The sequence below is a fragment of the Haemaphysalis longicornis genome, unplaced genomic scaffold (assembly GCF_048455015.1).
Source record: "Haemaphysalis longicornis isolate Haplotype H1 unplaced genomic scaffold, Haemaphysalis longicornis Haplotype H1 scaffold_7, whole genome shotgun sequence".
NCBI lineage: Eukaryota > Metazoa > Arthropoda > Arachnida > Ixodida > Ixodidae > Haemaphysalis > Haemaphysalis longicornis.
This window is the reverse complement of record NW_027526422.1, coordinates 138,700,039-138,726,270: the sequence shown is the minus strand read 5'-3', so window position 1 is coordinate 138,726,270 and position 26,232 is coordinate 138,700,039. Positions and strand designations below refer to the sequence as shown.

Below are 26,232 nucleotides of genomic sequence, written 5' to 3'. Positions count from 1 at the left end.
ACGAGGAATTGAGATCTACAGATGATTTTGTACGAACATTGAGGCGAGCGTGTGCGGTTTTGTTGATAAATTTTGTTGATAGCCTAGTGGATCACAGTTTCGCTGCGAAACACGACCTGCAGTTTGTTTTGGTTGCGACCCTTCTAACGTAGGAAGTAGTTCTCTCCACGCCGGCCACGAAGCAGGTTTTGATTACAGCTTTTACGATGAATCAATTGAGGCTACCTACGCGAGAATGGGTCACTTCTTTTTATGATGTGCGGGCAAAACCAAATCTCCAGAAGATATAGGAACGTAATATGATGTGCAGTGTGAGTATGAAACCTTACGAAATGTCATTCCTGCAATGCCTCAAGAACTCCGATGCAAGACAACGAAGACGATGTTTCTGGGTACGATGCGTCTCAGCCTACTATGCAACCTTTACCGTCGACTTCTTCCTGCTTGAGGGTTTTCGCGGCTGTCGCGTTGCTGTAGCAACGTTTTATCTCTTTTTAAAAACCTACCACCTCGGTGTAAGCACATGTGTGACGGAGGTTGGACATGCCATACCATATATCTGTTTTGTAATTCGTAAGTCACAGTGGGCCGCCTTCAGACATTTAGGATCTTGCCGTCATCTCCAACATCTCTCATTGTATTAGCTGGTTAAATACAAATCGATTTGCCTTCAATCCCAGGCAGTGATGCGGCCCTAATGGATATATTTATAGAACGCGGAAGCAAAACGACAAAGATTTGAAGCTGGCGAAGTAAAAAAGAACTTACCCCTGACCACACTTTTAAGTTAGCAATTAGCAGGGCTAAACACGTTTGTTTGTTTGGATTACAGCGGTCCTGTTGCTCTACCAAATGGACCAAACACGTGCGGTCCCACTTCAAAAGCTATCCACCCATCATTATGTGTAAAGGGTGGCGCTTCCGTTCTCCGTATGTCGTTTCAGCTCTCCCAGCATTGACTATTTTATATGTTTAAGGTATTTACATATTTATTGCTCCCCAAATGCCCCGTTGGGGGTATTACGAGGATGGTGAACTGTTACATCAGTTTTTCAAATGACTGAACATTCTGAAATTTGTTAAGGTTGGAAAGCGTGGCTCAAGTCGTCACTTAGAGATGTTTTTTTCAGCCTACGACTGTTTTCAGTACGAGTGAATGCTTATGGGATAAATCAGGGGCAAATTTAGCATCCACTTCTCTTCCGTGGCTCATGTGGCATGATGCCCTGTGGGCAGAAGTGATGGCCGATGAAGAAGGGACGCGTGATAAAATTTACGAAAAGGCGAAGCTGCGAAATTCTGAGTCACGAGGCTAAAGTTTTAAAACCGACGCGACATGTGAGGGCAGACAAACTAGTGTATTATTATTAGTCCGAATAAACACATCTTATCCGACTGCTTTGAGTTGCTTGGAAAGGGTATAATTTTATTGAAAGGGTTCTTATAATGAAGAGTAGGTGAAGGTAGCATTAAATAAGCTTCGATATGTAGGTAAAGGTGAGAAATATTTGTATTTTGTCGGAAGTAGCCGAGTACGCGGTTAGCGCCATTAGTAACCTGTCTGACGTGTGACGGCCAAGAGGGATCGGAAGTTTATGCTTCGGTACTTGTGGTTGTGGGTGCCCACAGAAAGAATTCTGTAGGGCTACCAAATTAGCCCTACAAATTACCGCTACAAAATTCTTTCCGCGAGCCCTTATTATTATCCAAACATCAACCCAACACTAAACACAATTGGTGGTTCCTCAAATGGTGTTCTTCAGGGTTGGGTACCACTGTTTGCGTTAAAATTGAGAGTAGCGTGGTTTTATGTACAAGTATATGAACCCTTTTTCATGCCATGGTTCATTGAGTTGTAAAGAAAACTTTCAAGTTGCAGAATTGGAGGGGTTAGTACAGGGCGGTAAGGAATGCGATTTTTTCACTAATGATCAAATATTATAATGACTGTTATTTGGAAAGTCATTATTAATTTTTAAAAATGAAGACGACCCATGTCAGTGTACGGTGGCATACTAGAAAGAACGGGACACACCGCAGAATATGTACTCGCAAGCTGTTGGGGGTTAGTGGAACATGGATGAATTCAATCAAAATCTTGAGGTTAGAACTTAGATGCTGCTGTTTTAAAAAAAAGTGCTTTTGTGTTGCATGCGAGGCTTTTTTTGAAGACTTATAAAAAGGCGTCTATTTGTGTATTAGTATCCGTGCTATAGAGAATGTCATTTAAGAACACTGCGAGAGGCGTGTACAAGATAGCGCTTTCTGTGAGCCGTGTATATGAAGGTGCAATAATTTACTTGGCAAGAAGCAGTTTCACCCTGTGTGAGTGTACTGATATCATCGTTGATTTCTGAAAAAAATATTACGTTATTAAATTGAACGGAAGTTGAGATTGGAATTTTAGGTACCATTTTGCGACAGGAGCAGCTCCGCCCGCCTTCCAGTCAAGCGCCCCCTTATACATAAAACAGGGTGATATAGAAGGGGCGCCCAAATGATGGTTAGGATATGTTCTGTGAGTTTGAGTACTCCTAAATTCCTTCCTTCCATGCCAGCCGAGAATGATTGCTGCAATGATTCAATTACTTTACATTCTTTAAGTTCAAACGTTATTATGCCTTGATGGCCTGGTTTCAGGAATAAATGTCGGGTAGCTGTAAGGCGGGACTCAGTATTATTATACAATTGTTTGCAGAATCAGTTTCTCGTATAACGCGGTTATTCTCACCTGTTAAACGCAATAATTCGGTATTACTGACTCTGGAATCGTTTCGGTATAATAAGGATGATAGTTTTTCTTGCGCTACTTAAACCCGGAAAGTTTGGTTTGTCTGTATGTCTGTTTGTCTGTCTGTCTAATTGGATTCAGCCACCCGGCCAAAGTGAAACGAAGTCTCCAGAATAGACTTATATACTCACAGTTAAATCTAAACGTCAAAGTCCAGTTTACATGTTCATACTTGTGAAAACGGTTGAACAAGAACAAGACATTAGCAAATATAAGACACAAAAATATTACACAAGGGACATTTATACTGCCCTTTAAAAAATTCAGAGATGCTTCAGTTTTGGGAATGAAATACTACATTCACTGCAGAAAAAACAATCACACTGTCGCCTGCTTTCGCCCGCGCCACTATTGCTACCGGCGGCATTTCAGGAAATGAAGCGGCAACAGTTACGAAAGGTTCCACTAAAAAGGTCCCACGTTCCTCTTGGAAGGAACGTGGGTCAAAGCAACGTGGTTCTATAAATGTAGAAGTAGGGCCCCTTGACCCACGCCCGTCTCTGCAGTACGGCAGTGCTGGCATCGAGGCACGCGGCCTGTTAAAGTGGAACGTGGTGAGGTTCAATTTACGTGAGCAACCCTTTAGCGTGTTTACCTTGGAAGGAGCGCCACGCAAGAGGAACAACACTAGAGGTGAGCGGAAAAGCCAAGGGAGGTAATTACTCGGCACATGTCGACAAATATCATCGTCTTTTGTCGACATTTGCAACAAAAGTAGCAGATACGCGGCCGATTTTTTTCGCAGCATGTCTGGCACTATGTTAGGAAGAAACGGCGGTTGAGGGTTTTGAGATTGCGATACGAACGTTTTATCCCCTGCAAAAAACTTCGCATAAGCGCGAAAGCTGTCCGTCTGTTTGGCCAATCTGAATAGTCTTTTCTTCTTAATGAACGTTAGAGTGATACGTTGAATGGAGGGGGTGACGTTTTCCTTTGTAACGGTAATCGTGCGGGCAAATTTCTGAATCAAATTCTGCATTTTATTTTATGAGATACCAATTGCATTGGAGAAAGCGGTGCAAGAAAATCAGTGACTACCTACTTACACAATGTTAGGTTTTCATGGAGGGCATCGTAATTTCTTCATCGTAAGGCGTGAAGTTCTTTACGATTTTTGGTGATCCAATACACTGAGACAAAAAACCGATGTGACCACAACCTCTCATTGTGTGTTGCAACTGCAATTTTATTTTAATGCTATAATGCATGCTAAGCTCTCCTTCACAACGGCGGCTCATAGGTCAATGCACAGCCGCCGAATGTTTCGATAATATCGCGGGAGTGTCGACCGAAGAGTGTGTCAGCGCCTTATCAAGGTAGAAACCGGCGAAACGAGCCACAATAGATAGCATAGTCCGCATGCGCAGAATGGTCGCGCCAGGGCAACATCGCCTCATAGGCTGTTCCCAAAATCACGACACAACTGCTTTTCAATTTTAATCAGCCGCCTCATTTTACTGCCGAGAACAAGGGGCAGGAGAAATTGCTGCCCCCAACCAGGAACGAAGCCAGACGGTTGCTTACCGGCGAGAATGGGTTGTAGGTCGTCATTGTAGGAACAGTCTAGCAGACGACAGTTGCCCTCGCGTGACCTTTCTAACCATCCTGCGCATTTGAATGGTGAAGTCTATTCTCGCCCCTTCACCGATTTCTAACGTGATAGGGGGCAGACTGACCCAGCCGCCGGTCGACGCTTCTGCGATAATAGAGATTTTAGCTGACCGTTTCTTACTGTCCTCTTCGCTCCGCTAGCTAGCGGGAGCTCCATTGCGCTTGCGTGGCGCGCAACGGCGCCAGCGGCGATGCCGGAGCGGGCGCCGCTCTGCTAGTCGGGACCTTTTAGCGGACCATACGGGGCAGTGCACGTTGCCGTGCGGAATACCAACATGGCTGCCCCGCGATTGAAGCGTGCTCCCACGAACTCCGTTTGTTTAGTTGAAACGTGAGAGACGAAATCGCGAAAACTCTTCCGAATAGGCAAGGGTGCCACACTCCTCAACGAGCTTTACTTCGGAAGCGGAACACCTCGACCAAAGCGCTGGGCTGCTTCTATGCGGCGCCGAGAAAGACCGCCTTGTCTTGGCTACTCCAAAGCTCATCGGCTTCCTTAATATAATATAGAGCCATCATGCCGTGTAAGCGACTACATTGTATTACAAAGGTAAAATAAGGCACAAAAACGTTACTTTACATTACTTGAGCGACCAAATTTCAATTCGTATCTTTACTTTGGCATGACGTTTTGGTTTGCGCAGGCACAGGGCACGACCAGTGACGCAAATCATTCCCCGTCGAGGGAGATACGGTTATCGGTTAGCTAAAAACCTTTCTGCCGCTGGCGCTGCGATTATTCTTAGCGGCCCATCGCGAGCATAGCGGACAGTCAAAAACAGTCAGCAAAAAAATAAAACAGCATACTATTTGCAGCCACGTGAGGGTAGGTGCTGTAAGCGTGCTTTGGTAGGAAAACGAATGATCCACCTTCCGTCTTTCGTGTCAGATCTGTTCCTTCTCCGTTCAGCCAATGATAGCTCGCCCGAATACGTCGCTTGAAAAGCCATCATGGTGCAAAACGGCACGCAGACAGGGAACGGGAGGCAAGAAAAAGACAAACACGGGCTGTGAATGACAACTGAATGAATTTCATTGAGCGCAGGCGTTATAAGAACAGGCAAAAAGAACAGATAAAGCGGAAAAAAAAGTTTGCCAATACAATGTTTCCTTGGCTAACATGTCGACGGAGTTCTTGCTTACGCCTGCTCCCGCTCGCTTCTGAAATGAAAATGCTTCGCAAACGTCGCGTGTTCTCTAGTCAGCGTAGCGCTTAAGGAAATGGGTCTGCTCCAACAAGGGTTCGCATGAGCGCTCGTGGGCGCAGGGAGCAACATGTGCGGCTAGGATTCTGCCAGTACCGGACTTGACATTGGCGTGCTCGCCAAGCGAATCCCTTACGCATCGTCCAGTTTGTCGAATATAGGAGCTGCCGCGGTTGCAAAAGGAATGCAGGATGGCGAGTATCCTCTATTTTCACGGTGCCTCGCCCAACTAGAAAGGATTGTTGGGCTTCCAGTGGTGCAGGTTGTTTCTCCTGCTCCCCGAAAGTTGGGGTGCCGTGGCAAGAATGTGAAATCGGAGGAGCCAACCCGCCATGTTTGCAATAAAAGACACAAAAGATGTTTCATTGAATGCACGACCGGAGCAGTGTACAAAACTCATCTGTCCTGCACAGGTTCTATATAGTACCACGTAGTGGAAGCGTGACTGATCGGCTTCGCGAGCATGCGAATACCATCAAATCCGCTACTGGCAGCAACCTTGCCACGGATGTTGCTTTGTGGACGAACCATACTTCCTTCGAGCCTTTGTATTAACAGAGTCTTGCCTTTAGGCGGCACGCTGGCCAGACAACACGCGAGATTATCGAAACATTTTACATGCACGAGCGAGATGGAGCAAGCGTCACCACGCCGTTAGTCGACTTGCTACCAAAGGAGATGGTTTTTTTTCTTATATCTGAACTATTCTTCTTTTTGTTCTCTTTCCGCCTTTTCTTATATTGCTTCCTCGGACTCAAATTTATTTTGTTGTTAGTGAGCGCCCGTGTTTGCGTCTTTCTTGCCTTCGAATTCTATTTCTGGGAGCTGCTTTTTTGCCATCAATGTATACCCGCTAGCCTGTCTTGAGATATTCGTATAGTTCAAAAAGAAACAGCTGCCATTCTTGTGTCCCTGACGCGAGGACATGTTTTATGGCATTTTACTTCAACACCTCTTCCATTTCTTAGCGAGTAAAGAATTAATTTAACTCGGCAAAGCCCCGGCCGCGGTGGCCCAGTGGCTACGGCGTTGTGCTGCTGAGCGCAAACACGCGGGTTCGATTCCCTCCCGCGGCGGCCGCTTTTCTGATTCAGGCGAAAAGCAAAAACGCCCATCTGTACGAGATTTAGGGGAGCGTTAAAAAACCCAGGTGGTCAAAAATGAATCCGGAGCCCTCCACTACGGCGCGCTTCATCACCGGCGTTGCTTCGGCGCGCTTAACAACACAATTTATTATTCAGTTCACTTGGCCATGCAAGCTTCTTTCTACTAGCGGTACTACCTTTCCTCCATTACATGACTTCATGGTGCGTTGTGCGAGCGATTAATAAAGGGGTTGGCACACGTCGTGGCAATTCACAACATACACATACAAGACCTACTGCCAGTTTAAAATAAACGCTTGTATGCCGCGCGATTTTCAATGGCTGGCAACCGATCCGCTGCGTCGGTCGTTTACAGCTTCCGTTGTTTTGGCAAACACGCGCCCATTGTATCTCATGTGCGTTGCGGTCGAGCTAAACCAGTTGAACCCTTTTATGCCTTTGACAATATCGAACGAGCATTCCAAGAAACTGCCGTTGCGACGGGAGGCTTGATCCGGGACAAATTTTAAAATATATTAAAACAGCCTGATAAAACTTCATGCTTTATTATTCTGCCTAATATGCCCTCAATGCTTACTATTTTTTTGCAAAACCCTCAGTTGGTTATGTGACGGACAGTTTTTTTTCTACCGCTGCCATCTTCTGGACGTAGTGCAGTGGTAACGCATGGATATGCCACTGCAGTCCGGCCTTAATGCAATTGGATCACAAGCACTTTTTAAATAATTACTCCCTGCAGTACGGGGGCTATAATTTTGCCGTAAAAAAGACTTTTTTGGATAATCCGACACTTAACTCTTTTTTAGCATACCAAGCGGTGTATTCAACCGTAAAACAGACCCGGAAGCCAATGGCACCACGATGGTTTGTTATATCCCAATAATGGCCGAAATCAGAACTGCCATGTGTTGCTTGCACTGCCCTTAAAATGGCCACACTCACCTCGAAAAGTCGGCCATTGCAAACAATATTGAAAATTATTGATTGACTTAAGTATAGCAGTGAGCATATTCCAGTAGTGAACAGCCAAAAATGGCATACGACAAAAACTCCAACCGCTCAGCTAATTTTAATGACGATTATGGTAAAGATGGATAATGTTAGGTTATATAAGCGTAAAGGTGCTTTCATATTTGCTGCCACCATGCGGTTCCATTTCCCGGCATTCATCCCACTCACCTTCTCCAGGCAGTTTAACTACGCAATTGAGTCATGGCTGACTAATTTTTCAGCCCAGTAGCTTAGCTAATAATAACACCCGGCCATCAACAAACAAGCATCGACCCACCTTAATTTGTTTGCTTCATTGCGTGTCTAGAATGTATAGCAACTAGAAAAAAAGTTCAAATTGTATATTGGGGAGGTCAATTTTTTCGCATAAAAATTTTCAAAAAATTTACACTGTAGGCTTTGGAAACAGCCTTCTCGCCATAACTGAGACAAAGGGAAAGGCTTGGATAGCGACCGGAATTGCATTAAAAACCACGGTAGCAAATTACCCTTGACGCCAAAATGGTTACCTTCAAAGCTATGTGCGAGCGCTGAGAAACCGCCCGCCAGCGCGAATGGCGTGGTTCCCACACCACCAAAGTTAAAGCGGAAGTTCCTCGCGTTCTTTTTAACGGCGGAACCAGCAAAAAGCCATCTACCGCGCCTTTTTTGACCTCACCGCTGCTATGGCGACAGTTGCCGTGACCGTTACTATTTTGACAACGACTGTACCATGATAAAAATACAAATGAAAAATGGAATAAAAGGCCCTTATTTAGCGAATGTATCTGTTGCTCCTTTGCGGCGTGCTGACTTACCACTTGAGCACATTCGTTTCTAAGGTCACGCAGTAAAACTTCTCCACGTTGTCCAAACTTCCCCAGTCTTGGCCCTAGACGTAACTCTCAACAACTTATTTAACCGTATTCAGCCTCTCAGAACAACATTGAATACTAGAGAGGCGTCGTAATAGTGACTGCCCCTTTAAAGAAGCACGCGCCCCGGAATTTACTCTGGCCGTTCTGAAGCCTGCAGCAACCATAGTTCCCCGTTTTTGAAGCATAAAGACGCCTCCTGTAATGACGCTTGTAACAACCCAAATGGACAATACAAGGTTGCCACAGCTCTCTCAATATTCATCTTTATCAGTTATGACTCAATAAAGAAGTCATCTAGATGATCTGCTACGGAAACAAGTGCCACAGAGCGTGATCACCATCGCAGAACTTCGAGAGGCCAGCAGGGGCCTCTTAGATGAAACAGTGTCCCTGTCAACTATGACGATACTCACCTAATCTTACCTGCTCTTAAAAGTGCTACATCTACCGCTGCAAACTCTCGATTTACAGACAGCTTCCTTATTAGCAAACGTGATCCCTGTTCCTCCTGGTTACTGCCAAGACCCGATGTCCCACTCCCTTTGTCCCTTTCTAACAAATCACGGAAATTAACAGCTTATACTACAAACGTTCCTTTGCCTCGCCCTGAGCTATCCAAAGGGGAAGCAGTTTCACTTAACATACCCTAAACTAATAGCTCAAAGCTCTAATGTGCAACCCCTCTTAACCTCCTGCTGAATGGGACCTTTCATCCCACTCTGGCATTCTTCCTCCGGTTCCTATAGCACGCGAATAGGCAAATATTCTTTCTCTCCTACAACCCACCTCAATCCAGAGCTATGGGAGAACCTGGAAATCAGCAACTCTCTGCACCTTCACACCCTACTGGCCTGTAGCGCCGAATCTAGCCGCTGAAACAATTGGTTCCCGTGACATAAAACCACTCCACCTTAAATGGAGTGTAAAGCGTTTTACTGCCAGCAGTTGAACTGCAAAGAGCCTTAACCAGGATTGAAAATTTCGAGAGCAGAAAATACCGCTACAGAAACAGTAACTGCTTGGGGTGCACACAAACGACAAACGTAGCCAAAACAACCCGAAACATTCACGCAATCCACAGAGCGAATAAACACAATTATTGTTTCCTGCTAACGACATTAGGGTGGCGTCCTCATTCCAGTAGTTCATTGGCACGGGCCGCGTCGTCCGCCCTCTCCACAAACTTGCGCTGGATTTAAAAAGAGCTGAACAAGGCGCTCTCCTAACGCTCTTATTGTTCAAGAGATCGGGAAGTTCAAGCGGGCTTTGTGGACTGCCGCCGGCTATTTAAAACAGCGTCATGGATTCCCTACAAATGTGGCGCAAACGGGAATACACGGTAGGGACTATTTATTGGTGTCTTCACGGATGGGGGTAAGTGTTGGTTTGCAGGGGGCGAAGTATTTTCTTGTTACCCTTGGGTAGTTGTTTGTGCGGTGGGGAGTACGTTTGTCTCTGCAGCCAACAGTGAGCTTCTACTTTCTTGATTCGAGACTAGAGGAAGCGGTCCCACATCTTTGTCGTCGGGTGCTCGGCCGGTCGACACTCGAGCTGTGAGATGTGCAATGTCGTTCCCATAGACTCCAGTCTGTGCTGGCGGCCAGCTTATCTTGACGGTTCTCGCAAGTGGCTCCTGTTGCAGTATTTTAAGTGTAGTCTTGTGCATACGGCTGCAAGACAAGTTGCGAGAAGCCTGTTGAGAGGCAGTAATTACGGTTTCAACTTGAGTTTGGGTAATCGCCAAGGCTACCGCCGCTTCCTAGGCAACTGGAAGATTGGATCGGCCCTGTGATACGCTGGTGCGGTGCTCTTGACTTATGATAACCTTTGCTACTTAGGCCAGCCGTGCGGAATAAACGGCCCGTCAGTTTATACCAGGGCAGGATGGCTGCCATACGGCTCTAAGATAGCATGCCTCTTGCCTTTCTCGTGTCGGCGTGATGCACTCGGTGCATGTTTCGCAGAACAAGAATTATAATGGGGCACGCAATATCCTGTGGGGTGGCTGCGACTTGGGGTATTGCGTTTTGAAGCAGAATAGATAGTCCTAGCCTCTAAATAATGGGTCAGTCTCTTTCTGCAGTGCCCCGTTGGTCCCTCTGGTGGGATATATCTGCCTCAATGAGTTTATCAGCTGTGTTGTTGGCTCCGAGACGAAGCAATTTGTCTGTCTAAGTGCTGACTCGTAGGCTTACAGCCTGCTTGTACAATTTTTGTATGATGGTGTCCAGTCTTTTCAGTTCTGTTGTGGAGAGAAGAACATAAACTATGGCGCAAGTGATGTGCGAGAGGACGAAGACCTGTACAAGTCGAATTGTAACGGATTCACCCATGTCAATCGTATTAGTTGTTATGCGCTTCAGCATGTGTGGGACGTAGTCTTTTATGGTATTGGTCTTGTTTATTATTGCGGCAGAAGTTTTGTCAGCCTGGAAGTTGACGCTCAGTATTTTTACTCTTTGAGACGGGGTGACAGTGTGACCATCTATGTGTATGCTGATGGTTGGTGTCCCTGAAGGTTGCTTTTTGGTTGGAGACACGAGTAGTAATTCATATTTTTGAGGAGCACAGCTTAGTCCGTGTGAGTTTGGGATTCGCTACTTCCACTTCGTCCTGTAGGAGCTTCTTGATTGCGTCCAGCGGACCCGTGTAAAAAAAATCAGCAATATATATTGACCTTGTAGCCATTGACGGTAGCATGCACCTTCTTGAGCGCCAGGAAGCCCTATCACAGATTAGCTAGTTTAGGGATTCAAGTCAAGAAGATTTCATTGAACCAAACTTGTTCAGTGAACACATACTCTTTACCAGTAACCCTTCCATTCAGAAGATCCACCTTTCCACTGCGACTGCGCGTAGTGTTTCCTGCTCTGCGTGAACCACTTTCAGCACTAAAGGGATTCCTTATTCGAAAAAATTAAAACTAACCTTTTCCCATAACTACTATAGCTCCCGGAACATTTTATCGCAAGTGGCAGCCCCAACGCACTTTTTGTATAGAATTAATTTCCCATGACCTGCACCTGTTGGATTGAACAATTGCTGTCTCGCAGACCTCTGGGATTCCACTTGGTGTGAAAAACTACAAATCACCCACTCCTATTCCAGACCATGTAATTTTGCCAGGAGCACATTTTAGGTTTCTTTAGAAGCACCCCTATGCATGCAAATTGCAATGGCCATCTAAGCAAACCCCAGCACGTAACCTCTGCGATATTTGTGGAAATCATCCTCAATGGTTCTAACGCCGTTCTATAAGGCGGTTGAAAAATATATGGCGGCAGTGAGGCCCCCTGTCTTGATTTGAATGCATAAGCACTGCTGCAATAAAAATTGGGAAATATGATTTGAGGATCAACCGGCAGTCATCACTTTCATGGGTACGAAACGGTCTAGTCTTTTAGTGGGCAATTCCAGAGAAGAAGTACTGAGGAGCTAGGAATCGATATTATGGTAGCTCCATTGAGCGACCATGAGGCAGCCGCAATATCGCTATTAACTATAACCAGAGGAAGCCAGCTGTCCCCATCAGAGCGCTTAGCAGACTCAAGTACACCTGTAAATTCATGTTTTGTGTAACAGAGGCATACAGTTAAGAGAACTCCCTTCGACCGCGTTTTCATGGTTCGATTCTGATTCCTATTTACTTTCGAACTGCTTAAAGGGCCCAAGAAGGCGAAATGCAAGTTCGAAAAGGTTGAAAAACTTAGCCTTCAGTAATTCATTTAGCTTATTTCTAGCATCCAAAGGCGTTTTTAGAAGAAAATAAAGGGAATAAATATTGTTACGGGATCAGTAGGCCAAGCCGGCGTTGGCTGGGCGTCTGGCACACCAGAACTTGCGGCGTCCAGTGGTCTGGGTGGGGCACGTTGTGTGGCCATGTTAGACCCTTGGCCTCCTTGTACATTCTGTAAATAAATCGTTCATAATTCATAATCATGACTGGCCTCATGTGTTCTGCCCCCACGTAACAATATTCAAATAACTCAGTATAGAACAACGAGTGACCTATCATGGGAACGCGTGACGTCACATTGGTCAGAAATAAAAACATTTTGTAACTGTTAAGCTGAACACTCGATTTCAAGTAATACAATCAGACGAAACTAGAGGCCCAATATCATTCGCCCAGCCATTTTTTTAGTGGTGCCGTAGGTGGCGGCCGCGAACCGCAAAAACAAGCTTTTGTGACGTCATTGAGAAGTTGCATGGAAGCGACTGAAGAGTTCCGACTATTTCACCCATTGTCGTTATTTTCTCAATTATTCGCTTGAACTTTGGAATGCAATTGGTGAAGTTTTTATCAGGACAAATGTGTCGTCTTGATAAAACAAATGTAAAATTTCTACCTGTAACATTTAAGCCACATGTCTGCCCTCACGCCAGTGCCTTGATTCCGAATTTCGCCGCTATCCTGTCAGCTGTCATCGTCGCTCGGCAACCTTCTTGAATGCACACGGGACCAGTAAAAAAATTAGTCGCGACTGCTTACTGAAAAACAAGATTTTTATTGTGCTATTTTTGTAGTTAAAGCGTGGTACACGCGCCCTAGCAGTAAAGTATCGCCACTTGAACCTGACTTGGGAGCAGGTGCACATCCGAGGTGTGTCTGGTGTGGCTAAGCGTGTACTAGTGGTCTCGAGATTTGTGTTTCACCGGATGCGCATGCGTTGGATTAGTATACCAAATGTAGCTCTTTTTCTGAAGGTGCTTGAAGTTATTTCCTATGTGCACCTCTGTACGCAGCTCTCTGTCCTACGCGCAGCTCCGCTCTGCCTTTTGGGGCATATAAGGTTGTCAAAAATATCTCGTGGGGTGCAGTGCCAGCACTCTACAACCACCTCACGGTTGAGCTCCTAAAAACAAACTACTGTAAAAATATTGGTCATAAAAACCAAATAAGATTACCGATAGCTTTGCTTTACCTTGTCAACTGGTATAAATATTTAGTTTTTTTAAAGTGAAGCTTTCTACCTCTACCAGCCAATGGTTCTTTCGTGGCGTGCGAGACAGGAAACTCCAAACGCCACTGGGAAGGAGGAGGGCGCTTTTCTCTCACGGATCACAATGTAGATGTAGTGGTGATACGGCGCTATTAGCCAGCGTTCCTCATTCTCACCCGTACAGGCTCGTCGGCGGGACCCCTCCGTAGGCTTTGTCGTCTGCTTTAACTACGGTGTTGGGCCTGTTTTCGCGCAGCTTCGCGTCCATGGTGCACTCACTTCGCATGGCTTGTCTAACTTGCTCGACATCACCTCGTGGGTAACCCGGACCCGACGAAATTAAGTAGTCGTAAGCAAAGATACGTTAAGAATTGGTTTGCATGGCGGGGAAACAAAATGTAGAGGCTACTTACAGACATCCGGCTGCTAGAGAAACGCCAGCTTTTGCCAACTGCTTGTCACGAATGGGCGTAGGCTTTCTAAATTGGTGAATACCGATTCGGTTGTGCTTAAAATCTAACGAAAAAGATTAATAGAGCAAGTGGTGCTCATAAATAGCAATTTTAAAAGTTTGGTGAGCTTTCTCGCAATTCTCAAACTAACGCAACTATTTAGTTTAAAGCTGTATAAATGGGAATCACTAAGCTTACATGCCGGATTGTGTCGGTGTCTGCGACTGCGGCGCAGGTGGTGTAGCCCCGACCTAGGACATCAGGATGGCTAGGTTCCTCTGTCTCGCCCTTCCAAACACACTCCTCTCCGGTTTCTTTCTTCCGGCGCACAGCCGAGCTACAAAGGTGGCTTCCGCCGCTCGATGCGCGCCCTTCGCCGACGCTGCTGCGTTTGGGGCGACGCCCCAGCGAATCCCAGGTAATGGCTGGAAGAACCTTTTGTTTCGCTTTTTCTAGAGCCACGTTTGTATTTAAATGATGTCTCATGGGGAACGTTGTTGTGGAGGTCGTTCACTGCTTGGCCTTCCAGCCACCTTCCCAACATGGAAAGGAGCCAATTTTTCATGTGAACACTCACTAAAAAGCACACTTATGTAACACTTGACAAAGCTCTGCGGGCACTACATTTCAAAAACAACCAGACTAAAAAAGTTGTGCTCATCCCACATAATGCATACTGCACGCAAAAACATACAATTTCGCTTACGTTTGCTGATTGAGAGTCAGTGCCACAGGAGCTCGTCTGAAAAATCTTGTAGTAGGCTTCTCTTGATGCGATGACCACATCGTCACCCTCTTGAAATGTGTAGATGCCCCTCACGATACATTCTTCATCCATGGTAGCAGTACTTTCTTCATCCATAGTAGCAGTACCTAATGGTAAAAGAACGCTATCTTTTATACTTTGTTAGGGAAGAAAGAACGGTTTCTTCAGACAGAGTTTTGTGTGTTAATATTGAAAAGATTTTTTACAAGCTAACACAGTCTCGTTGAGGTATTTTTGCATCGCGTTCTTCCAAAATGTATGCTCTTGGGTAAAAATGTCAGGCTCTGACCTTTAACGAACTGTACAAGTGGCTGGATTAGGCGTTTAGTGAAATTAACGTTGGTAGGTGCATCATCAGGCTAAACGGGATGGCTGTAGTACGTTGAACCTACGAAACACACTGCGAAAAATTAAAAAAAAATCACGCCATATCCACGGAATCAATTATGATAAGTGGGGCGAAGCTCGAGATGGGGAAATCATCGGTAACCATAACTCTCCCGTGAAAGTTCGCCCATTACATCATTAAGAAAGACGTAAGACTGTGTGCGTACATTGTACAAATCAACTTTTATTTTTGGAGTCAATGCTCCCAGGCCCAGACCTGGTGAAAGACCCCGCGCCATCGACGACTACCCCGCACCTCCACCACAATTTGTCACGTAGGATGGGACACAACGGTAAAGAAAGAACTTTTATTTAGGGCGAACTTGTGCCGAACAAGACGAGAGGAAACGAGCAAAATTTCTTGCGCCTCGTTCGATCTCCGAGAACGACTGCCTGCGTTCGTGGCGTGATCTCTAGCGTGATCTCCCCCTCGCAGTGCACGTGCGCTCGCGCCTCCGTTGGTGAACACAGACAAGCTCGCGCTCCCGGTGCCGAGTTTGCGCTGCCGTTTGCAGCCGGTTCTTGCGCGTGCAACGCGGCCCACTTTGCGACATCTCCGAAAGCATGCGGCGGTCACGTACCACGAGACACAAGGGATGGTCAGACCCATGGCTTTAGGAGCTTCGCCCCTAACAACGTATTGAGCAACACCTCTACCTATATTTTGCCACCCTGTATCAATATTTAAAGAGACAAGAATACTTGAAATACAGCAAATACGTGATCGCAAAGATTCATAGTACACCGCTTTCGCCACGATTTTCTATTTCATGCGAGTCCCAAAACTCACGTGACGACGCTAAAACTCACGTGCTGACGCCGATGATGGCGTATTGACTACCTATCAGACCTTTCAGATGTCTGTTATGTGAATGCCAGTAACAGCACAGGCTACTCTGCACCTGCAAAATTCCAAGATTAGGGTAGCGACACCTTTATCATTAAACACTTTTTTGGTAAGATAAAAATGAGAGGGACCCTTTGGTTCCGTCAGCGAATTTGCCTATTCTTGCAGTGGCCCAATTTCGTACCTTGCAGCACAGCTGTATCTACTAAAGGATTGCAGGATTGATGCTGCGAAACACAAGAAAAGGAAAGCCAAGTGCCTCTTGTCTTGTACAAGATTCAACTAACGATACCAATCAAACAATAACTTGGTACATATCGCATCTAGGTTTGCGTTGGGCAGAACAAACTGGCACTACACAGACTCAAAATAAAGACGGAACTTTAAAGCAACAATATGTCATGGGTCTGATACTTCTAAACCTAGTTATACCGAGTAAAACTGACGACTATGCATACGGTTTTCCGTGAATCTTTGCATTTGCTACCGAGTTCCATGCCTGCTGTATAGCTATAATTACTGGGGGTATAAATGTTTACCTTTTCTGGTACTGCGGAGAAGCGCAGAAAGTTCAGCTGCCGGATTAATAGATTGTAACTTTGAGAAATCAACCGCAGGCAACGCAGGTGCTTTACCCTCCCCAAGTCACATTGTATGGCATAAAAAAATCTACGAGAGAGCAAAGCTACAAGAAAGGCGCCGCTTGCGTGAAGACGGGTGAAGTTCACTTGCGACGTGATGCCAGACATTAAATCTTCATGATACTGGTGCTTTCGCCTAAAACATTGCGTGCAAAAGAGTAGTAGGGTATGCATCTACCGCGAAACCGATTATCTCGGGATTGACCTAAATGTAGAGGTGATAGTGCTTGCGGTGAGGCCCGTTACTTGTTAACCTGCCATGTTCCCGCATGGCTTATCTCGGTTATATTTAGAGGGCCGCGTTCGTGGTTTCTTCTGAGATTACTTATTAATTGAAAAACACAAACAGTGACGCATAGTAGCCGGTCATAACAACGGTACCGTTCAAGCTGGATGACGCACCGATTGCATGTATGCACTGAATGCGTGCGTCGCATTCATTGCATTGGGCCTTTCTTCCCTTTGTGAAGCAGAGTTAAGTTTGACAATTTCTTGGTTTGTGTGATGTTCATTTACCTGGTCTTTACATATTTACTCCATCTCTCATGTGATAAAGCAAAGTGCTCAGCATTTGCACCAAAAGGTCTGCCTAGTTATTCTTTTTTTGTGAAACAACCAGCAGTTGGGGTTTTCCTTTTTCGCATTCCTGACACCCGATTCCCGATATACGTTCCTGTTGTACAAATTGTTTTTGTACACTGCTGGCTCTTTTTGGGTGAGAAAAATACCATGTATTCTGAGTGTTTCCATAACATCGAGAGCATAGAACTTCTTTCCTTTTATTGGGCATTCTTGTGCATTCATTCAGTTTCGTGCTTGTTGAATATGTGGTTTGATGGGCCCAGCAGCCCGTCATCCACATAAACGGTCCTCTGCAGCTTGTTTACCATGTGAGGAAATTCGCTCTCTCTTCCCTTGAGGAGGCTTTTGATTGTGGCAGCTTGTAAGAAATTATTCAGTGTTATTTTGAAAGTCACCCTTGTCGTTCTTTACGTGTCAGTTGCCTGAGCTGTTTCGGTTTAAACGTCTTGCTTTCACTTCAAAACCCTAATGGCATCCCAATATGCCTCAAGGATTACAATTGGCAAGGGAGCCTTATCGGCATCCGCGATTGCCGTCATTTAGTCGCTCCTGAAGTTTATTAGCAATGGCAGTACGTCCTCGTGGAAATTATGCCCGTTTATTTTAATTCGACAGCCTTGCTTTATTTCACTCGATGACGCCTCGAAAGCTACTCTGACTTTGGTTGTTTTTCGGTCTGTTTGAACGACAGCTTGATGTGGCATTTAGTACCAAAGTGTTGTCGTCTTTTTTTTCTTTTGCCTTGTACCCTTTCTGCAACATTGAATAAAAATATTGCGTTATTGCATTATCGTACGTATTTACGTATCAACATTTTCGCTTATTCTGACAGTTTGCTGCATCAGGCTCTTCACCGCAAGTTTTTTATTTGCTCTTACACGGTCGAGTCATTTTCACTGCGAACTTACTGTCTGTCGGTTTCCAAGCTTTACTATTATGTTATCGAAACGTTCAATTGCCCAGTGCTCGTTATATCTTGTAGTCGTCTTGCTTTTAGTGTAATGAATTCGACGCTTTAAAATATTGTATTCCTTCATGACGTTCATTAGCGGTGGTTTCCCCTCAAAGTAAAATCACCCGCTCCTTTTGTGACCACCTTATCAGCTCTGTTTTACTCGTCGTTGTACAATCCCGGCAAGCATTATATCGACGCCATAAGCTTGTCACCGGCACGTTTTGACGTCCCCGTTAGAAAAGTGCCAGTAACAATTCAATTCTATCAGCCTTGTAATAAATTGAAGTGCTGCCGCATTTCTGGTCGTCGCAAATTCTGATGGCATTTTTCTACATGTTTTGTTAATTTCCTTCAATAAGTCTGGGGAGTCTGACACTCAAGTGGCTATTTGAGCTTGGTGGTTGAATCTGATTACGCTAAAGTGGCGATTAGGTCAGGTTAAAGGGGCCAGCGATGGTGTGTGTCTTGTTCTCCACACTTCTGTCTGTGCGCCAGCTGTGCTGTAGTCCCTTAGTCTGACACATTTGGAGTAGTCTGTTTCAGTAGGTATTATGAGAAACTCAGACCGTACTTGAAACTCATCTAAAAAATATCCGCTAATCTGAAGGCAATTAGCGAACTACTGTAGTAATTTCTCACCAATGCCTACGCAAATAGTGAGTTTGAAGAAAATATACATTACGATATCAAGATATTCGCTGTACTGTCGCAACTGGAGAACAGCATAGCCGAGCCAGCCCAAGCTAGCGAGTCAACCATGACAATACCTGCAAATACCGCAGAGCAGACTCCCCCGGGAGACGCGGCAGTGATTATCAAGTTTCCGTAGGTCTACCTAATGAAGTTTCACAGAAGTTCAATTAGTGGAAAGGGTTTTGGCAGCAAAACAAAGTCGGATGTACACCTATAGCGAAACATGGGGGACGGAAAAAACTTGAATTACTTAATTTAAGCGGAGACATGAAAGCAGCCGCCCCTATCGAATGACTCTAGCACTACGAAAATAACTATGATAAAACAGTGACAATATAAAGCTATTCTGAAAGAGGTTTTGCCAATACCTGGATTTCAATATTTTCTGATAAATCAAAGTTTCATAAATCACATCTTTTATGAATTTTTAAAGCCTTAAGTATTAGTGAAATTATTGGGTGGTTGTGATTTATTAAGAAAGCAAGGAAGAGAAAAGAACAGTGGATATTATTGAACTCAACGCGGAGTTCACCCTCATACAATCCAGTTCAACATAGAGAAGGGAGACTTCAAAAGATATGAAGAGAGAAAGAGAGGGAAGAAGGAGGATAGTGGGGGACGGTGTATGTCGCACTCGTCTCGTCGAAGGCTCGGCGGCTACAAACGATTCACTAGTCCTGTCCCAGTGAGAAGGTTGAGGAGGTGGTGAAACACCTCGCGTCGGATAGCGTCCGGACCCATTGGGAACAGGAAGTCTTCAGGCTCGTGGCTTGGTGCACCAAATCGGTGTAGGGCTGCCCGGAGTTCCTCCCTCGCGGTGTCATGCTGGCGGTAAGAGTACATAGAGTAAGTGCTCCAGCGTCTAGGGTTCTGGGCAATCGACGCAGGTGGGCGACGACCGGCAGTCCTGGTGATGCAGGCGGGCCCCCCCGTTGCAGCAATTAAGCCGAAGTCGAAGCAGGAGCGACCGGGCATGCTTACTGATGCACCCCGGTAGGACCCGATCACTGACCCCTTGAGATCTGGATGCAGGGCCTCCACCACCCGGGCAAGGATAGTCCTTGCAGTGCCGAATAACACCACATCCCGGAAGCTGGTGCCCTGCCTCGCCAGCTGCACCCTCGACCCGGGCATGTGCTACCTCGTTGTTCATGATGTCAACGTGCGATGGCAGCCAGTGAAGTCATGGACACCCATGGGGCTCCATCGCATCAAGCTTGGCCACCAGCGACCCATTTATATTGCAGCTGAATCTGCCTGGCTGGTCGGCAGCTCGAAAACGGAGGAGGGCAGGCCAGGAATCAGTCAGGATGATGGCCCCCCGGACCTGGTCGGCTGCTGTAGAAGATCCGCGGCCGAGTGGAGTCCAGCCAGCTCTGTGCACGTGGATAAGGCAGGGAAGGGCAGGCTGCACAACTGGCTGGTGCCACGTTTTAGGGCTGTGCATGCGGCCCTGGCTCTGCCCATAAACTCTTGCACGGAGCCATCCGTGTACACCTGCAGAAGTCCGGCAGCATCGTCCTGTAGAAGGGCGGCCACTTCTTGGTAGATGGCACGGGGCGGAGTGGACCTTTTGCTACAGACCACCGGCAATGTAGTGGCGATGCGTAGAACCTGCCCCGTTCCTGAGGGTGGTGGCTCCAGGCGGGGCCGCTGCGGCAACGCGTTATGGCTCTCGTAGGTACTGAGCAACATGCCCATCTGAGAGTTTGGCCAAATGCGGTAGCGCTCGAGGAGTGCCGAGCCGTCAGGTGTGCCCTCAAAGCGGTGGATGTGGTGGGGCCCCAACGGCTGGCCCCGAATCTGGGTAGGCCATGAGCCTGCCTCCATGTATGTCGCCGTCACCGGAGACGAGCTCGGAAGGCCCAGGCAAACGTGGATAGCCCGGCTATGATCCACCTCGAGCTCCTCCCATTGCCAATAAAAATACGGCATTTTCGCCCATGGTGTGGTTCCTCCTTGCTTCGTCTTCCTCCTTGCAACGCGCATGGACTCTGCTGAGATATTTTCAATGCTTCCTAATTTCTAAGAGACGCCTGCGACAACACCTGGGTGCGGGCGTCTGCGACTGCGTTAATTCTCGTTCTGCGGCTCAAGCATCAATATGAGAGAGTGGGGTGTTACTTCGTGCGGTCTGTCCGCGCTAGTTTTTGTCATTCTTCTTACGAATCAAAATGAATAAAATCAAACTTCCAAATCAAACCAAAATGAAAAATCAAATAAAAAAATCACAATCAATCAAAGTAGTGGGGGTTTAGGATCTTTGTGGTAATTTGGCTAGTAAGTTCAGCTTCTCACCACATACCACGACGATTACTCGCAGAGCCATTCGATTTCTGGGTGTTGTATGCCACCTCTCGAAAAAGGTCAAGGACACGACCTGTCTTCTCAAGCTGAACAAAACTATTTCTTGTCCGCAACTCGAGTATGCCTGTGCAATACTGAATAGAACACGCAAAAAAAAGTGTATTGTAACTGGAGGTGTACGAAAGGTTAATGTCTATATTTAAAATTGCTTTGGTACTCATAATACGTGTAACCTAGGATTATATTTTAAGTGCGAATGCACTTCTTAAGCGACCCTGAACCGGCGTGCACCGGTGATGTCCGCATAGCATACCCACGTGGGGGATTGGCCAGGAATCTCCTTTTCTTCCTTGGGAACGGGGGGAGATGGAAGCGCGCTGCCTGGCCGCTGACATGGCACATACCCACGTGGGGATTGGCCAGGAGTCGGGCGTGAGAAGGGCTAATGCACCCGCTTAAAGGAGTACTGACACGAAATTTCAAAGCTGAGATTAGCTCTAGCAATCAAGTACAACGACAACACAAATAAGTGTCTGTGAATAAATGCATCTTTCTTTCTTTGTAGTTGTGTGTGTGTGTGTGATCTCTCTTTCGCGAACATTACCGAACCGCGCAAATTCAACTCGTGCATTCGCACTTTCACATTCTTCCCCTCGGGGAAATGCGGGGAATTTTTTGTGCTTATGATAACTTGCATGGCCTCCAGGCAAAAGAAAATGGGTGTTGTTTTTCTGTTCAGAATTGTTCGCGTGGCCGTGTCTTGTAGTGAGGTGTGGCAACATGTTCCTCTACAGATGCGCGAAAGTGCACCACAAGAAACGATGTTTTTTTAGTTTACGAATGTGTGTAGGAGTTGCGCTTCACGTTTTGACTATATAGTACAGTCTATCAGTACTATGGTATTAAGATATATTTATTGTTTTCCCGACTTTGTTTTGTAAGCAAATCTATTAGCTTGCCATGTGTGTGACCTATTTTGTATATTTATGTTCATTCCGCATTTACTTGAGTATAAAATTTTAACAAAACAATCCTACCTTTTTTCAGTGCACTTTATTCAACGTCTGGTTTCTCTAAATGTATATTCATTACGTATTTTGTTTATCACATATCAGCAACCTTGGACCGCTCCAGTTTCGCACGAATATACGTTGCTTTAATCAATACATATAAAGAGAAGCGCCCGACTGACTGACCGACTGACTGTCTGAACAACTGACCGACTGACCGACTGACTGACTGACTGACTGACTGACTGACTGACTGACTGGCTGACTGACTGACTGACTGACTGACTGACTGACTGACTGACTGACTGACTGACTGACTGACTGACTGACTGACTGACTGACTGGTTCATTAAGGCCTAGCCGACACTGCTACACGTAGAGACAAACTTTTGGGTGTGCATTCGTATCATGACCTGAGGGCTCAGCAAGGCGGGATTTTTCGAAATGTTGGGCCTAAGAAAGGAAAAAGGGAAAATATGTTTTCGTGCATAATTGATTATCTCGCTCAGCCGTTCTCTCAAAGAAGTTCTTTTTGCGGATATGTTCACCCGTAATCATTACATAACAGTGCTTTCGCGGTTTCGCCCTAACCAACACTACTGTGGCGATACTGCATTTAGGAGCAAAATGGGTGTTTCTGAAGTTCTCTAATAAAAGCTTCACTGGTTGATTTATCCAAACAATATTTTCTAATAAATGTTGCTCATACAAATACACCAGACTAAGTTCGCCCTACCATGGCGGTAGAAGGGCGTAAAAATTTTTTAATGACACGTCTTTTCAAAGAAAAATGCCCAACTATTGATGTACAGGCCTAGCAAAACTGCGGGTTCAAACGGCTACAGACTTTCTGAGCGCGTTGTGATTATGGTGTGGAAGCGTCAAAAGTGCTACAACAATTTTTCAGATGCTGATATTGCTATCGCACGCCAGTTCAGATATTGAACTTCTCTTATTTTATAGGTAGTTTGTGCAGGTATCTAAATATTGTTCTAGAGTTTTGAGTGTTTGTTCACCCACTACTTTCTGTAATGCCTTCATGCATCGAAAGTATGTAAATAAATAAATAACAAAACAATAAACAAATGAATAGATTTTTTCATAATACCCAACCAACCGGAACCATCGGAGTTTTGGAAAAACCGTGTGTTTTTACAGGTTAATACGTAACTATGCAGCATGTTGATATATACACTTTGTTTTTGTTGCTTGCAAATGCTGCCCATACAGTTGTACAAACACCATTTCAGAGGTTTGCCCTAACACGGGTATAAAGAAGCCAGCCAAATGTTGAACTATTACCCCTCTGAATGTGGAATTTACCTAAATTTTTCCGCGTTCGCATAGCGCTTGCCATCTGTTTAGACTTTCTTCAAAAAGGGGTCATATGTAGGAGCGCATGTTATGTGTCATAATGCTGTCACTAAAGAGTATCGTTCAGACTTATTCAGATAACACTTCCCAGGAATAAGTAGTCATTTAAGCAAACAATCTTGCTACAATTTGTTTTGGGTGAGCTCTAATAAAACACGAGCTCCAACCCTTTACCATTAACACATGTCTGCGGTAGGAGGCCATGTATTGACTGCAGCGCAACTTCCTAATTGTATACAACTTCACGATGAACTACCTGATTATGACAAGAAAAAATTGAACGAGTGGAATTGCCATTAGTGTCACTAGTATAGTGGTCCACCCGGCTATCGCCGGGTGCTCCCAAAAGTTCATGTAGATTTTTGTAACAGTATCTGTGTTCCGCGAACACTGGTGTGTGGTCGCATGCCTTACTACTAGGCGTTGCAATTGTGCATGTGTGTGTGGATAATTAGGGGTATGCCAGTGGGTAATTTCTTCCCTGTAGCAACGCTACCCCACAATTACACATTGTAGGTTTCCGCATCGTTCTTTGTTTGTTTTTGTTTCGTGTGCCATCAGAAAGGCAGGACAGGTCTTTCTGATCCATTTGTTAAACCAATTCATATGGTAATACAATATTGATAATTTTCCTAATATTTAAGAAAAATGTGAATATTTACAGACTTGGTGCAAATACCTTTGTACATATTCCTTGCACAATATTGAACTTAATTTGACAGGCAATACCTCACAGCCAGCAGTTGCCTCCGTCCGGCCTAGAAACGTAGCTATATAGGTAACGTCAAGATAAAGATTCTTGTAAATTCTCATAAAAATAATTCCGCTTCAGCCCGCGGAGACTAGTGGGGCAGCAAGGCTACCGTTCTGCTGCTCCAGGGTCATCAGTGACCGGCCTCTGTAATGTTGATTACGAAGTCGACAGATTAACTTATATTGTTTTTTCCGGCACCAAGAAATACACCGAAAAATATTTTCCCAGGGCTTCAAATTCCCAGAATCATTTGCTTCAGACTTCGCGGATAATCTGAAGCCTTAAAATTGTGCACCCATACACATTGAGTACTCTGGAGTGAAGCAGTTTGCTGAGAAATTCCGGCGCATACGTTCATTATGCAAAATATTACACAAGTGCGATCAGGCTTCGTAGCTGACATCACCTGAAGCTTAGACCACGCGCCAATCATGCACCTTCTTAAAGTACGTTCAATATAGTTTTAGTACATCTCAACAATCTACTTGTCTACTAGACACTAGACCTGAGCATGTTGTGGTGGCAGCTGATTGCCTCGCTTGTCAGCTTCCTTCTGTTTATGAGCTTACCGGTGGTAGTGATGACCGCTATGGCCGTTATCGCCTAGCAGGAAACCACACCTTGTGGCAGACTGTGCGAGACCATAGTGTTGTACAGCGTCAATCGGCTAAATACCGGAATTTCACGTGGGCGAGATAGAGTTGCTGCTGCTATTATAAATTACGCATGAAATTATATTGATGTCAGTGTAAAATTTTGTACCTAGTATATCTATCCGGTCTGGAACTTTCTGTCGCTCGTTAAAACTTGTGTTGTGTTCGAAGTTTACAAGGAAGATGCAAGAACTGGCGTCGTTATTTATGGGCCTGCCTATCTCCTTTGTTCCGCCTCTCAAATACTTTAGTTAGCTCTACGTAAGGTCTCGCCTTTCTCCCTTAAACACATTTTTATTCCCAATCGCCATGGCTTTATTTCCGCTTGTTCAACGTCAACAAACCTCCCAGGCTCCATAAAGCAGGCTGTCCCAGAAGTCGTCTATGAAATTCATCATGATGCCGTCTACTCTGCCGTGAGGAAGAAATTGACCTCGGCAACCAATCGTTATTGTTTTCCAAGCTCGTTCTTTCAGATGCCGCCACCTCTATTGTAGCTACTTTAAAGTTTCCTATCGACAGTATTTTATTCGTTTATGTGTGCACTTCCTTTAAAAAACATTGATCCAGCCGATGAGATTAAAAAACTGCACCTCGCCAAAATGTATCTGCAATCTGCTAAAATTAACATCATACAGCAGCGATTATTGCCGTGGTATGTAATAACAATTCTTGCATTTTCACAAATTGACTAAATTTACAGAGTACTTCGTGAACCAAAAATTACACTGTAGAAATTCGTTTATTCGATACTCGTGGGAACGCGAAACATTTGCTATGTATCGGACTGTCGCAATATCGATTGTCGAATACCCACAATGATGTTCCATTGATTTTTAAAGAAGTTTGTAATCTTCATCTGTAATCTTCGGCTGCAATGGCTCTAATAGCTGCTATGATAAAATTTATAAAAACGACGATACACGCCGATACGCGCGAAAAGTACGAACACGCCAAAACTAGGCTTGCTCAAGATAAAGATAACTACTACACTACTCCAAAAAAGGGACAAAGGCAACGAAGCACCCAGGCATCACCCGCTGTAGCCATAGAATTTTTCAATATTACCTAAACAGAAAACTCTCGCAGCAATCACATGCCGCCATGGGAATTGCGGCCACCGTGAGAATCGGATTGGCAGCGAGTGGCTAGTGCTAACAGCTATGAATTATACTCGTCCGCTTTGAAGTATTTGTTAGTACTGTTTTCGGCATGCTTTTCTGTTTTCGGCATGCCTCTTTGTGGCATTCAATGGTTAACACAGATATGTATATGTTGAAGAACCGA

General features: G+C 45.2%; 1 protein-coding gene across 4 annotated transcripts in view; it reads right to left on the bottom strand.

The window, feature by feature from the left end:
* Positions 1-26,232, bottom strand: part of LOC144147061 (uncharacterized) — a 429,195-nt gene that overhangs the window by 362,948 nt on the left and 40,015 nt on the right. For all 4 annotated transcript variants that reach the window (XM_077679096.1, XM_077679095.1, XM_077679098.1 and 1 more), the window contains exons 2-3: positions 14,683-14,849; positions 12,370-12,489 (exon numbers count right to left, since the gene is read on the bottom strand). In XM_077679096.1, the coding sequence (XP_077535222.1) occupies positions 12,370-12,489; positions 14,683-14,838 (276 nt within the window). In that variant the 5' untranslated portion in view covers positions 14,839-14,849. The remainder of the gene's footprint in view (positions 1-12,369; positions 12,490-14,682; positions 14,850-26,232) is intronic.